This window comes from Calypte anna, chromosome 2, assembly GCF_003957555.1.
Source record: "Calypte anna isolate BGI_N300 chromosome 2, bCalAnn1_v1.p, whole genome shotgun sequence".
In the NCBI taxonomy this organism is placed as follows: Eukaryota; Metazoa; Chordata; class Aves; order Apodiformes; family Trochilidae; genus Calypte; species Calypte anna.
The window spans coordinates 124,192,888-124,208,576 of NC_044245.1; the positions used below are offsets into that span (position 1 = coordinate 124,192,888).

General features: G+C 37.9%; 1 protein-coding gene across 3 annotated transcripts in view; it reads left to right on the plus strand.

Moving 5' to 3' along the window:
* Positions 1 to 15,689, plus strand: part of RALYL (RALY RNA binding protein like) — a 193,460-nt gene that overhangs the window by 134,497 nt on the left and 43,274 nt on the right. For 2 of the 3 annotated variants that reach the window (XM_030446212.1, XM_008493528.2), the window contains exon 3: positions 1,808 to 1,840. The exons of the other annotated variant lie outside the window; for it this stretch is intronic. In XM_030446212.1, coding sequence (XP_030302072.1) covers positions 1,808 to 1,840 — 33 coding nt within the window. The remainder of the gene's footprint in view (positions 1 to 1,807; positions 1,841 to 15,689) is intronic. 3 annotated transcript variants of the gene reach the window in all.

The window sequence follows — 15,689 nt, forward strand, 5'->3', positions numbered from 1 at the left end:
ATAAGAAAGTGAGATGTGGAAGAAAATCCCAGTTCAGAATCTCAGGGAAACACAATCTCAGTTTGCAGTTTTCCAGTCATGCTTCTGATTAGCCTGCCTCCTTCCTGTTCAATCTAATACATTGCCTTGACATGTTGATAAACTGAAATTTTCTGATGGGAAAGCCATTTCAAAAAGAAAAATCCTGATCACTCCACATTTATTACCATTCCTGCATAATTAAAACATTTTTTCTTTAACTGCCCAACTTAGTATTTCTTGCACACTAAATACAATTTTTTCAAGAAATAAAGTTTCTGTAGTCACATTTTTCCTGGAGGTGTATGATAGCCTTTCTCACAGCTAATCACGATTACTCTTTGTGAACTATGATATCTGATTATGCAAAACTTCCTCAAAACTCTGGAGAATTTGGTGTACTGCAGTCTAGAAAAGAAAGGTAAAAAAATTATAATATATTGATAAATGTCACCAGTAAAGATGATACAGGTTGTAATTTTATACAATGATGTTGTTTTAAAATCTTTATATTAATTTACCATATACTGAATGACCAATTTAAATAAAAAGCCAAAATGCAATTGTATTTCTTTACCATAAGGAATTCTTGAACTAGTTTCAAGTAATGAAGCAAATTATCTAAAACCATTTAGCCAAATATACAAGAGAGGGTCAGGCCTAGGGCAGCGTTACTTAAATCAAATTTAATTCCATCTTGAGAATGGTTTCCAAATAGATTTTTAATTGCAGTGTTTTGTCCACAAGGTATTCTATCACACGCTTTTCATTTGCAAATAAAATTCACCAGAACATCCTCCATCAGGATAGTGCCAGGTGTCTCTTCATTACAAAAATTCTGCATTATGAAGTATTTAAATGTATTCTAAGGCTCCTATTCTTTGCTTGTTTTGCTTATAGTTAACCTCTTGAGCCATATACTGGGTACGTTTGGTTCATTTCTCTAAGCAGAAAACCAGGAAATAAAACCTTAACAACAGTTGGGCTTGTCAAAAGAAAAAAAAGCTGTAAAAAGATGGTGCAGATGTTTTCCTGTAGTGGCATGATCCACGGCAGAACCTTCAGGAGAAAAATGCAGCCCCATACACAAAGGGCCTTATTACTTTGTTGCTCCCTGGCACTCCTGCCTAAGCACAGAGGATGCTAAGTTAATAATTTTCTTGGTCCTATGACGGTTTTGGGGTGTGGCATGGCAGTCTAGGGGGAGAAAGCATTTGTGACAGCACTGGAACTGCCCCGGAGAAGTGTGGGGACACCCAGCTTTGGGCTCCCACCGCACAAAGTTCATCAGAGATCCCCTTTTCTACTCTTTTACTTCCATTTGGATCACAATCCCAAAAAAAAATGGAGAAGTTGGTTATAGACATGGGGACCACAGAAAAATTACTATGTCTCATATACATTTTGGGCTTTCCTCAAGCCTTATGCAAGTTGTCCTTATCACTGCTAGAAATCTAAGCCCAGAAAGTGAGGTTTAAAGTACACTGGAATATGATATTATAAATGAAGACAGGCTCCTAAGCGATTTCCACTAGAGATTCTAGAAAAGAAGTAGTAAATGCTTTGCAGAAAAGATGATATGCACTATTTTTTAATTAAAGACAAAATCATCTGTAAATCTATGTTCTCTAAAGCAAAGGTCAGTTAGGCAAGTGGGATTTTTTTCAAGTTAGACTCCTAGCACAGGCCGATTGCTGTACAGATAATAGCTGTTTTAAATTCATTGTGTAAATGTTCTGAAATGTAGTAAATGTATATGCATCTAAAACTTCTATTATTTCCTTAACAGACTTGAATCGAAGGAGCCTTTCCTGTCCGTCGGGTAAGTAGGAATATGCATATTTCCATGGTTATTTATGTATTCAACTACCATAGTTGAATACATAGTTGAATATGTTATAATTTATATTGAGTGTAAACATCCTGTTTAAAAATTTTGGTTATTTACCATACCTAAACTTAGAAAAATTATTTATTAGTCAATAAAATCAGCACCTCTGGGTATCTACTTTCTTAAAAAACAGTAAGATGTTTTGGCTCTGTTGATTAAACAAAATTTATACTACAAGACATTTAGATGTCAAGTGTTGCATTGAAAGATACCCAGTTTATTATTTTGTTTTCATTGATCTTTCAGTCAGAAACCATTTTAAATATTGTCTATACTACTTGTCTACACCCCTGAATGAATAAGGGATAGTTTCTTTTGAAATAAAAATGTTGTGGTACTACAGCAAAAGAAACAAAATAAAATTTATGAAATCGAGAAATACCATATTTTTTGTGGAATTATAAATCAATACTCTCATTTGTGTATTACAGATATTGCATTCATAGTCTTATGGTTACTCAGACAGTTATATGGTCTATATATTAAAATTATTGACTCATATTTCTATAAACTTATTTTCAAATATAACATTCTGTAATAAAAGTTAGACTGTTACACATGTAGACTGTTACACACCTTAAAGGAAAGTATCTGTATTTAATTTTTGAGTCTGAATTTCACTTTTCATGTACCATTCTAGATTCCTCCTTTGAACTTTTCCTAATTTTCCTAACATTCTCACTCCACATTTTTCTTAGAACTGTATATTCTTTATGTCTCTTCATTCTCATTCTAGTTTTTTCACAGCATCATGAATCACACCAAGAACATTAACTGGAGAAAAAAAATCCCATGCAAAATAGCCATGTAAGGGTTAATCCTACCATGTAATTATCAGTAGCTTTCAAACAGTTGTATTAACTGCAGATCAAAAATTACTTGAGGTTCTGAAATAAGAAACAGCAAAGGAAGTGCCAGTAATGAATGGAGAAACTCAATATATTAGCATAATGCAGGACTGAGATATGTCTTGGCTTCTATAGCAAAAAGTAATTTAGCTTTGGGTACACAAAATTATTGAAAAAGAATATAAATGATGGTCAGATTGTGAGCGGAGGGCAAGGGGTGTTTTCTTTTGGTTTGGTTGCTTTGAAATGTTCAATTATAAAATTCAGTCACTTCTGTTACTTGGTGCTTTTCCATTGTTAATTCTTTCATTGGGGGAAGAGAATATGCAGTGTGGCAGCCTAAGAGCTCATGACTACTCTTTTGCTGAGCTCTCCGTGTATGTGCAGGACTGCAGCATCCCTTTGAAAGATCTCACAAACAACAAGAGGTTCTTAAAACTTTATGTTTCCCATCACAGAAAGCAGCTACAGAGAGAAGCAGACCCTACCTCTTGGTGTTTTATTTCATCATGCAAATTCAGAGAGAGAAAAGTTCCTGTACTCCCTTGATAAATGAAATTCCATTTACCCTTCTTTCTATGCAAATGGAGTAGCAAAGAAATGAAATCCATGCTCCTTTACTCCCTGTGCAAGACAGAGGCATAATTTGGCACTGAAGGAACAGTAATCTCTTCAACGCAAGTCTCTAATTGCAGCAATCAGCAGCAAATATTCCTCAAGTATGTGATCTACTCAGATAAGTGTATCTGAATTCAACATTACAATTTTCAATGTTACACCACAGTACTGAATTTGATGTAGGGCTTGTCTGCCTTCTTCTCTAAGAGATGAAAATAGTATCCTTAGGGAAGGCTGAAACATCTCTTAACACTGCTGAATGCTGTGTTATCTTGTAGGGGCACAGGATGCTACTCCCCACAAGTGTTACTTCCACCCTTCTGGGATTTTGTGTCCATACTCAATCTGAGCAACATAGAGAGTTATTTGGGCTCTTTTTTTTCTCTTAATGTAATGTGGCATTCATGTTCATGCAGGAATATAATAAAAGAGAAGTCATGTAATTTCTGGACAGAATACCTGGAAGACTTTACCATCAGAGGCAACAGTTCTGGTAAAACTGCACCAAAGTGAGGACTGCTAACAGTGCATCAAATCAGCTTCATGCAGAAGTCTTTGAAAGGCTGGGCCCTAGAAAGATCAGGCAGATCAAGAGGTACAAAAAACTGAGTACAGCAAAAAGACCAGCCAGCTCATATTAAGTTCATCCCACTTCGTGACAAGGGATGAAAAATATTTAAAAATTAAATATTTTAAATTCCAGCAACATTTTATTATCTACTTTTATTGTCCATACCTGGCTTTTTGGTCTTAATAATAATGATGCACAATTATTCCCCTCAACAAAACTTTTATCACTTTCTCTTGATGATTACACTGGTGATCCAGTTACTAACTATTTACACAGCTATTTAATGGCAGCTAATTCATGGTAACAGTCTGAATGTAAAAGTTTAGCCCTTGATAAATTCCAGATAAAACCGCATGGAGGTTCAAAATTTATCATCTGTTTGAGCTCTAAAATTCAAAACTCATTTTGTAAAACACAGCCACTGCAGCATCTTTTAAGACCTTTACAGTGTTTTATGGCCAAGAGACCCATAATTATTTTTTTACTGTCTCACATAGTTGAAAAGCTTTGAATTAATTCTTATTTGTATCTAACTGTAATTGTATGTAACTTTGATATTAACAACCAGTCCTTAACAAAGGCTCTAGCAGGAATCCATCAGAGCAACTATTAAGTTTGTTAAACATATAAAATATTTGTGATCTTTGCTAGGTGTCATTTAATATGTCACATAGTGCTGAATTCAGAAGAGAGAGAGAGGGAGTTAAGAAACAAACCTGGTTTTGTGAGGCTAGTGAGAACTACCAGTAGTAGTAGAATACGTCTACTGCCAGCTGCAAAGAATGGTATTACATCTGGATAAGCAAACAATAGCTCTTCACTGAGATGGTCTCTGAAAACATGTCTTGTACACCTGGTTGTCAGCTTCAGTTTCAATCTATTTTTCTTTATTTTGTGTAGATGTTAAAAAATACAATGCAAACTGCTGACTTATTCACTCTTTTTCTTTTTCAAGGTTGATTGTTTGCGAGAAACAGTATAAATGTTGGTGGAAAGCCCAGAGAAAGACATGTTAAAGGAATGCATTGTATGCACTGATTACATAATGAATAGCTGTCTGTCTTGAGAGATGGAATAGAGATAGAAGTAAAATTGGTACTAATTTCTTCATTTGTTTACATTCTCAATAAAGACTACAGATCTGTGTGAACCACTACTTTTGTCATGGTGGTTCTAGAAAGTACATGGCACTAGAAAGTACTGAAAAGCCATGTTTAAATCACAGTTTAATCACAGTACCTTTCAGCTCACAAGCAGTGAGTTTTCTTCTAGAAAAGATGGAGTATTTTTTGTGGGCTCAGCTTGAGGAAGTTCTTCCAATATATAAAAAAGTAAAATATCTTGATTTTCTTCTAGCAGAATTGTTCTGAGAAACAACAAGAGTAATTTGTCACCTGCATTTCGTCCTCTTTCTCAGTAGCATTTTCTTTCCCACAGGGTAACATTACAGAAGATCTCTAGGAAATTATTCACCCAAACACCAGTTTGAGGAATCCCATTTTGAAAAAATGAAATAGTTTTTTAAAAAGCCTAGTCCTCACAGACTCTATTGGGATAATACTCAGTCCACTTCCAAAATACTCAGATTTGTTCAATTCACAGTCAGTTTTTGTGCAGCTTGTTTTTTTAATTTTTTACAGACAATAGGTTCTAAGGCACAAACCAGAACATAGCCATATGCAGTCACCTTCTGCATATCAGATAGCATAACACTTGTCCCTCATCCTGATTATCAGATAGCTCCAGTGGAATGAGCAGACTCTATTCCTACTGATCCCATCCAGATTCTGAAGAAAGATAACTAAGAAAATTGTTATCCTATAGCAGAGGAAAAATATAAAAAAAAGAGGAGATACTGGATGCATTTTGCACTGCTACTATGAAGCCAAAAAACCTCTCCAGCTGAACATAATCTTATCACTCTCATTCACATTCAGATCAGGTATAAACAAGCTGTGTTTTCATTAAAAGCATGGGAGGACTGAACACACTTGACAATTATTTAAACTCATTGTGTAGAGACAGGCAGTAATTCCTTATGCTTAAAATCATTCAGGCTCTGAGACTTATGTACCAGCAGGTCTTCTGTATTTGCAAAAAATACTTTCTAAAACAATTAACTCTTCAGTTACGTGGGGTGTGAGGTTTAACGATGAGGCCAAAAGAAGAAATCAGGGTACTTCAGGGGCTCTGTGCACAGCAAGAGGGACTTGGGGGATGATAGCACACATGGATAACTGGGGATCTTCATGTGGAAACACTGAGAATCTATGGTTTAATTTCAAGCAGTATTACTGATGTACTTATCTTCCAACAATTTACCAAAATCCACAAGAATTAACTTTTTTTATAATTTTCATCTTTCCTTTATTATTATACTATGAAACAGTGGATGAATATCACTGTTTTATACATTTATAAGTGGTTTCTTTGTTTGAAATCTCTGAAGAAGATATTACAAAGCCAAAGTGATAATAATATTAGGCCATTTCTTTTACTGGTTTTGTTGGTGTTTTTGTGGCTTTACTCAGTTCTTAAAGAACCCAGATTATGTATTTTTCTACTAGTCTACAATCTAAATAATTACTTTGTGGTTCCTTTGTTTTCCTGATCTCTTTTATGCTATGCCACCTGGACTTTCACACACAGAAAATATATACTGCATTGAAAACACATTTGGTCAAAAAAAGTATTTTTCTAATTCCATTAAATTTTACTGGCAGTAAATTCAGCAAATATAAAGGTCAAGAAATTAGTTTCCTTCTCTCTGACCTTAACAGCATCAGAAACTATGCATTTCATAACTGGGAAAGGCAACAGAGCATGAGATCACTTTTTTTTCCTCTTCTAGTTATTCTATTTGCCTTTCACTATTATTTACTCTCTGTTCTTTCCGTCATCCAGAAATTCTAGCAAAACAATCCATATGCAAGTCATTTATGTTCTGGCTAATTAGGAACAATTCCTTGGTACTAAATATCCGTAGTCTCAACTACATATGAGACAAGATGTTCTCTAGAGTATGGAAAATGTACAAGAGGATATTTCTGAAGGAAAGTCAAGAGGCTGAAATATACAGGGGACATGAAAAGGAAAGGAAATAAACAAGGTTGCAAGGACATAACAATAGGAAATCCAGGGAGAAGGACTACACAAAGAAATAAAAAGGGAAGTATTTTTTTACAGTGGAAAATGGAGGCACAAAAGAAAGACAGTATTTGCTGGTTATGTACTGTCAGGGTGTATTAGTACCATTCCTTTGAGTAAAAAATTGTGTAGAGGTGGAAAGAGACCTGCATGGATCAGCAAGGAGATTGTGAAGAAAGTCTCATGGAAGATAAAATTACAGCTCATGGGCAAAAGTGACTTGTCACTTGGAAAAACTACAGGGATGTTGTTAGAGAATGTAGGAAGGCAACAAGAAAGGCCAAAGCCCTCTAGAAGTAAAACTGACAAAGGAAGTAAAAGGAAACAAGAGCTTGTTCAAGTATATCAGTAGTAAAAGGAAGAATAGGGAAAATGCAGGCCCACTGCTGAATGAGGCATAAGCCCTGATAGCAGAAGATGCAGGGAACACAGAGTTGCTGAATGATTTCTTTGCTTAGTCTTTACTCCTATGACCAGTGCTTAAGAACTCCAGACCCTGAGCACAAGATAGAAAGCCTGGGGAGAAAGAGGATGATAGACTCACCACTGGTCAATGTAGGCTGGGTTAGAGTCAGTTATGCAAGTTGAATGTACAAAACTCCATGGGCACTGATAGGATGCACCCAGGAGTGTTGAGAGAGCTGGTTGATGTTATCACCCTACCACTTGCCATAATTTTTGAGAGATCATGGCAAACAAGACAGGTGCCTGAGGGCTGCAGAAAAGCCAGTGTCACTCTATTCTTCAAAAAGTGCAGGAAGAAAGATTCAGGCAACTACAGACCAGTCAGCCTCACCACCATCAGTGGAAAAATGATGCAGTGGCTCATTCTGGAGGTTATCTCTAAGCACATGGAAGATCAGAAGGATATCAGGAGTAGTCAGCATGGATTTACCAAGGGGAAATCATGCTTGATTTGTCTGATAGCCTTCTATGATGCTGTAACTGAATGAGTAAATGCAGGGAGACCAGTGGATGTAGTCTACCTTGACCTTTGCAAGGTTTTTGACAGTGTCTTCCATCACATCCTCTTGAACAAGCTCAGGAAATGTGGAATAGAAGAATGAACTGTGAGATGGATTAAGAACTGGTCACACAATAGAGCCCAAAGAGTGATGATCAATGGTGCAGAGTCCAGATGGATACCTGTGACTAGTGGAGTCCTCCAAAGATCAGTGTTGGGTCCAGTCTGCTTCAACATCTTTATCAATGACCTTGATGATGGGACAGAATGTCTTCTCATCAAATTTGCTGCTGGCCCAAAGCTGGGAGGAGTGGCTTACAACCAGATGGTTGTGCTGCCATTCAGAGGGACCCAGACAGGCTGGAGAGTTGGGAAGGGAGAAATCGAGTGAACTACAATAAGAACAAATGTAGAGTCTTGCATCTGGGCAGGAACAACCCCAGGTGCCAGTACAGGCTGGGGACTGAGCTGTCGGAGAGCAGTGAAGGGGAAAGGGACCTGGGGGTGCTGGTGGATGGAAGGATGACCATGAGCCAACAATGTGCCCTTGAAGCCAGGAAGGCGTGAAGGGGGGTGGTTAGTGGGTCAAGAGAGGTTCTCCTCCCCCTCTACACTGCCCTGGTAAGGTTGCATCTGGAATATTGTGTCCAATTCTGGGCCCCTCAGTTCCAGATGGAGCAGGAACTGCTTGAAAGAGTGTAGCGGGAGGAGCCATTCTTGCTCCTGAAGCCGACGAGCTGCTGGTCTCTTCCAGGACTCCAGCCACCACACAGCGCTTCCAGGGTAGAAGTGTAGCAGGAAGAGCCTTTCTTGCTTCAGAGGCTCAACAAGCTGCTGGCCTCTCCATGCTTTGCACCAGAGTGAACTGAGGTGCCTTTTGGGGGTGTGTGTCCCACCTTTATTGGCCCCCTGGTCTTGCTCATGCCCAATAGGGGCCTGTCCTAATCAGGCACAGGTGGACTCACACCCACTCTTTGGCAACTCAAGGCACCTGGTTGACAATGTCTCTCTACAAAAGAGTGCACTGCAGAGCCTCCCAGATGATTAAGGGAGTGGATCATCTCCATTATGAGGAAAGGCTGAGGGAGCGGGGGCTCTTCAGCTTGGAGAAGAGGAGAATGAAGGGTGACCTCATCAGTGTTTATAAATACAAAAAGAGCGAGCGCCAGGAAAACGAACATCATTTTTTCAGTGATGTCCAATCATAGGACAAGGGTTAACGGGTACGAGCTTGAGCACAGAAGGTTCCACATATATATAAGGAAGAACTTCTTCACTGTGAGGGTAACTGAGCACTGGAACAGGCCTCCCAGGGAGGTTGTGGAGTCTCCTTCTCTGGAAAAATTCAAAACCCATGTGGATGCATTCCTCTGTGACTAGATGTAGGTGACCCTGCTCTGGCAGGGAGGTTGCACTATATGATCTTTCAAGGTCCCTTCCAACCCCTAACTTTCTGTGATTTCTGTGAACAAGATTTGCTTCTGTGATACTGTGAACAATACTTTTTGAGTACAAACTCACATGGGTTTTGCCAAAACAGAAGTGATTGATTCAACATAGAAGAGTGTTTGGAGATGTCTGTTTTAGCACAGTATTTCTATCACCTGTTTCTGAAGTATCAACACAGCATCTTGGGCCACTAGTTTCTATGGACATCTGCAAATATGCACAGCTTACTGCAGCAGGCTGATAGACACTCAAAACACCTTCATAAATGAGATCCAGCTCCCAACTCACACCACCTCCATAACAGTTTTTCATCCTTTCTAGGTTTATTGTACAAAAGACTTTATTTTCACAGGCTTCCAGACTACTAGAAAGAAGCTTTAATTCAGTATCTTCCCCTTAATATATATATTGAAAGAAATATTATCTTTGAATCTTGATGTTTTGAGTTTCAGATTCCCTGTAGAGCTGTTCAAGTCAGTCAATCTATATTTGCCCATTTCTCTTTTTCCTGTGTTGCTCTTACTACTTTTGTACAATAGCAACATTTGAAACTCTTAAGTTCTTAGCATTCTAGGGCTTGTACAAATATTCATAGAGCATCTGATGGCTGATCCCTCTGATTCCACCTTTGAAATCACCTTAATCTTTTTACTATCAAGTTAAATCTGAGGCTGATCCATCTACAAAACATGCTTGCACTTGTGCTAGAAGAGAAATGTGGAATAGCAGAGAGAAGAGTATGCTTAAAAGACCAAACTACAGCCAATACTGCTCTGCTGGCTTGCAGAGTAAAAGTCTGCTTCACACTGTTCAGTATCAATATAATCAATATAATCAATATAATATAATTAACAATTTGCAGCTCCTTGATAAAGGTGTTTCTTCTTTGGAGATTGACCTGTGATAATGTTTCAAAATTTATTGCTCTACACCAAATATAGTCTTTATAAACATTTGCTTTCTAAAACATTTGGGTGCTTTAAATTTTGACATTCTCATAAAAAGCCCCATCAAAAGCACTACCACAGATCCTAATTTAGTTTTCTTCTTTTCTTATCTTATCTTTCTGGTTTTTTTAAGAATACCAAAAAAGAAGGCATATGTAAAGCACAGCTAACCAGGCCAGCAAATTGGCTCAGCTGAGTAAGGATTCAGAAAATTAGTGAAACAGAAGATACTGTTACCTAGATGTTTATTTAATATATTTTTTTATTTGCTATGTAAAATTTTAAAATTTCTAAAATGAGGCATGTGTTCTCACCACAGTATAAATGTACCCCTTCTGAGTTTAAATGGGATCATCCTTTCTCTCCCCCATTCAAGCTTTTGTGATAAAAGGGCATGTGAAATCCTAACGAAGGTTACTAACATGAATAGTGATGGAAAGAAAGAAGGATTTTTTTTATTGATTCTATGCTACTTTTAAACTTTAATAATTTTATTGTTGATTCCCTATCTGATGAGTTTTCCAGGTCTTGACTAAGTAAAGCCATGGCTAGCCTAGTCTAACCCTGGATATGGTTACCTGTTGGTCAGGAGGCTGGACCAGGTACCTTTTAGAAGTTCATTCCAACTCTATGAATAGGCAGGAAAGTCACAGTTGGATGCATGGCATGTACAGTGACAATTCCAGCCTCTGACTCTTCTCTGTGAAATCAGAAGAAAGTCCTGTCCCAGGGTGTGAAGTTTGCTGGAAGCTATTAGAGGCATTGCAGAAAGCAGAACATTAGAGAGCTGTGTTGCTGACACAGAGCAAAGAGGAGGTCTTACTTCTTTCTCATGTTTATTAAAGTTTTTTAAAAAGAAAAACTTCAGGCTAGGAGGCATTTTATTTAGTGTTTATTTAGTGCCTTGACAGCAGCCTTATGTATGATACTAGGGAACAATTCATATCTTGCCTTATTGCATCATTCAGCTGTGCATTATCATGCAGTAGTGTACCCCTCATTCAAAATAAAACAAAAATCAGGATATCTGCTGACAGCACTGATGCTTTCAATTTGTAAGATGAATACTATCATAGGTAGAGTTCTAGAAATTTAGTTTAATCAGAGATCTGACCCCATTTATAGTTCTTTCTTCACCACATTAATATAATGTTTTTACACTCCTTAATTTTGAAAGAATCCGGATTGTGTTTAGGGTATTTAGGGTCATATTCAATAGCCTCTGCTTGGATAAAACTGCAGTCAATTTCAAGATGTATCTTGATTTTAAACGTTATCATTTTGGTTTGATTTGAGGTTTTCTACCTTAGTTCCAACCATGAACTGCAGTTCAAAAGCAATCTGCAGTTAGGCATTGAATTTAGGGGCTTTTTTATCTCAAGGTCAGGCTCTGTTCTCATCATTTTCATCATTCAGCAGGCCAAAGTGCAGCTCCATCAGTATTAGCCATACACACTCGTGTGGGGGTGTATGCACAGGTATAACAGGCTGTAACATTTTTTCTGATGATGTACACAAAAATAAATAGGACATAGGTTACATTCTGTCTTGCCACTAGTATGCTAAGATTTTCATTGCTTACTGTTTATCTATTGTGCTTTGGTAACTTTCATTCAGTCTTCAGCTTTCGGTTCTTATCCTTATCTAAGGATAAGTTATATTCAATAAAAAGAATTTATCCACAACCACATGTTCAAGTTGAATTAAAAGTTTGAGGACGTGGCTTAAATGTGAAGTAAAATTAGCAAGGTGGATCTGTCATATGCGACCAGGAACTGGCAGTTTGCATTGATTGCTATGGTACTGACTCTACCTAATGTTAAAGCATTTGTTTAATACAAAGAGTATAAAACCATTTCGAAAAAATGCAGAGTTTCAGTTGCCTCTCATACTTTATAAAATAGCAACATTTTTGAACTCTCACACTTGGGTTCTGTAGCCCTTACTCTCAAGGATAGGGGTGGGAGGCTGAATCAGCTGTCATCCCATAGCTACTTTTGTCAAACGTTTTCTTAATTACTTATCATAACCCATGATAACCATCAAAAGTACTTTAAGCCTCAGAAACTTAGAAATTCTGTCAAAAGCAATTATCTGATGAAAATTACCTACTAGGTGTGACTTTGTTTATAGTCTTGTTATCTAAATAAAGCATCAGAAACTATAGAGAGGTTTCCAGGCATCCTGTGATCAACAACTAACCAAAAAGAAAAATTACCAACTTTCAGACTGCATTTTTCCTATGAACTATTTGTTTGCTACCTGAAAATAATAAAGCACCTTCACAGAAATCAACAGCTCAACACATAAAGAACAAATCAACACATAAGGGAGGAAAACTGAAGCCTTTCTCAAGAAATGCAATGCATTCTGCAAATTTATGCTTTATTTCCTGTTTAAGAGGAAATGGGATAGAAGTGGAAGCTACATCTTCTGAGACACTGAAGTTAGGCAAGCAAAACTGGAGATTGTTAGATTATCTTATGTAGCAGCATTATGCCAATGTGTTCACATTTCTTTAGTGAAGATGAAGGAACCCAAGAGGTATAGAATAAGTCTTTGTTTCCTCATGAAACTGATTTTTTTTTATTCACATACACACATATTGATCATGATTACACTTCAAATCTGGAATTAAATGTGATTTGGTTTCAAGCAGACCTTGTCTAGGTGCCAGTATTTAGGTGTATTTCATCTGTCTGATGCTTTATAGTCTATAAAACTGTCTTGCTGTGTAGAGTATTCATAGAAAAATAACATTCCAGACATGTAAGTAGTATAAGGGTGAGTAACAGTAATGTTTTTTCTGTGAGAAGGCACAAATTGTGTGAGGGGAGTTCAGCAAGAAAGTAAAAGAGGGGGAAAGAGGAGAGAGAGACCTTAACAGCTTTAATTCCTTCACAGTTTTGTGGTTTGGGAAGAGATGCTGGGGGCAATTCTAAGCACTGAATCCTTATGGTAGTTTAATTCAATAGTCTACATAAAACCAAATTTAGTCTATGATGTATCTGTATTATTAACTTATAAAGTACATTTCCCACAGCAATAAAACAATTGACATGAAACTTTCTATAAGTGTTTACATATATAGTAAAAAATAGTAAAGAATTTCTTCCTAATGTCTAAGCTAAATCTACCCTCTTCCAGTTTAAGGCCATTAGCCCTCATCTTATTGCTCAGCATCCTGTAAAAAGTCCCTGTCTAGATTTCGTTTAGGTCTCTTTCAGGTACTGAAAGGCCTCTGTAACTTCTTCCCAGAGCTTTGTTTGCTCCAGACTGAACAACCCAGACCCATGTGCAGGGCTTTGCACTTGGGTTTGTTGAACTTGGTGATATTGGCCTGAGTCCACCTCTCAAGCCTGTAGAAATCCCTCTGGATGGTCTCCCTTCCCTCCAGTCACACCACACATCTTGGTGTCAGCAGCAAACTCAATGAGAGTGCAACTCAATACAACTGTCCATGTTGCAAACAAATATGTAAATAGCACCATTCCCCTTACCAGCCTTGAGGAACACCACTCATTACTGATCTTCACTTGGACATGAAGTTGTTGACCACAACTCTTTGAGTGCAACTATCCAGCCAATTCCTTACCCGCCAATTCCTTACCCAGCAATTTGTTCATAACATCCATATCTTTCCAGTCTAGGGACAAGAATTTTTCATGTCATGTGGGACAAATCCAAGTAGATGATGTTAGTTTCTCTCCTCTTGCCCTCTGGTGCTGTGACCCCATTGCATAAGGCCATCAAATTTGTCTGGCACAATTTGCCCTTAGTGAAGCCATGTTAGTTGCCAACAACCACCTCATCATTTTCCATGTGCTTTAGCAGAGCTGTCAGGAGGATCTGCAACTTCCTTCACTAGTTCCCTCAGCAGCCTCAGATGGATGTCATCAGTTCCATGGACTTGTGCACTTTCAAATTCTTTAGATGGTCTCGAACATGCTCTACACATCTGCCTTCTCCTATTTTCTGCCCTTGCCTTCTGCATTTTGGGTGATGTGGCCAGAGCCCTTACTGTTGAAGACTGAGGAAGAATTACACTGAGTAACTCAGCCATCTCCATACCCCATGTGACCAGTTCTCCTGTATACGTCTTGAGACGGCCCACATTTTCCCCAGTCTGCCTTTTATAACTGATGTACTTATAGAAAGCTTTTCTTGTTATCTTGCATCTCCCTAGACAGGTTAATTCTATCTGGGTTTTAGCTTTCCTAACCTATCCCTCGCTGCTTGGACAACTTCCCTGCATTCCTCCCAGACTACCTGTCTTTGCTTTCACCTTTTTATATCTAAATATGTCCAGGAGCAACTTGTTCATCCATGCAGGCCTCCCAGCATTCCTGTTTACCTCCCTCTTTGTTGGGATGCACTGCTTCTGGGCTTGGAGTAGGTGATCCTTGAATACTGATCAATTTTCTTGGCCTCTTCTCCCCTCCCAGGCCTTATCCTATGGTGGTCTATCAGGCAGATTACTGAAGAGGTCAAAATCTGCTCCCCTGAAGTCCTCCCCGTTGCTCTAAGGATCTTGAATTCCAGCATTTCAGAGTCACTTTGATTAAGGCTGCCCTTGAGCTTCATATTTTCCATCAGTCTTAAGATGGACATGTTAAGTGCCCATCCTTGCTGCTTTTTTCTTGGTTCTTCTACCACTTGCAGAAGGGAACTGTCATCAGTGCTTTTCTGGAACACTCTAGATTGCTGGTGCCTTCCTCTTTTCTCATTCCAACAGAGCATATTAGTATTAGGTTCTTAACAGACAAGATATTAGTATTATTAAGCAAATATTAGTATTATGTTCTTAACAGACAATACCAATAAGCAAATTAAAATTTGCCTACCTACTGCAAGCAAGTTGTTAAAACATGAATCATGTTAAAACATGAAACTATTTCCTTGGAGCTTAGTACAGTGGCATGAAGGGGTTTCCAGAAGTCCTGTAACATCCAGGGTATGCAAAGGAGAAGTTGAGGAAAATACATACTGAACAACCCAAATGCATTGTTGCTTGTTTTCTTTAAGTATAACAGTCAGACTGTGGACAATTAACTTAACATCAATTATGCTACCAAAATAATTGACAGAGATTACATCATCTACAAACCATGAGTACTTTATTTTATGGAGCCTGGATGTGGGAGAAAAAAAGGTTAAACCTCAGTCAGAAAATACAACCTGATCAAAATCTATATTGGATATGCTCATCAAAAAATCCTGAATTAAGAATACAAAA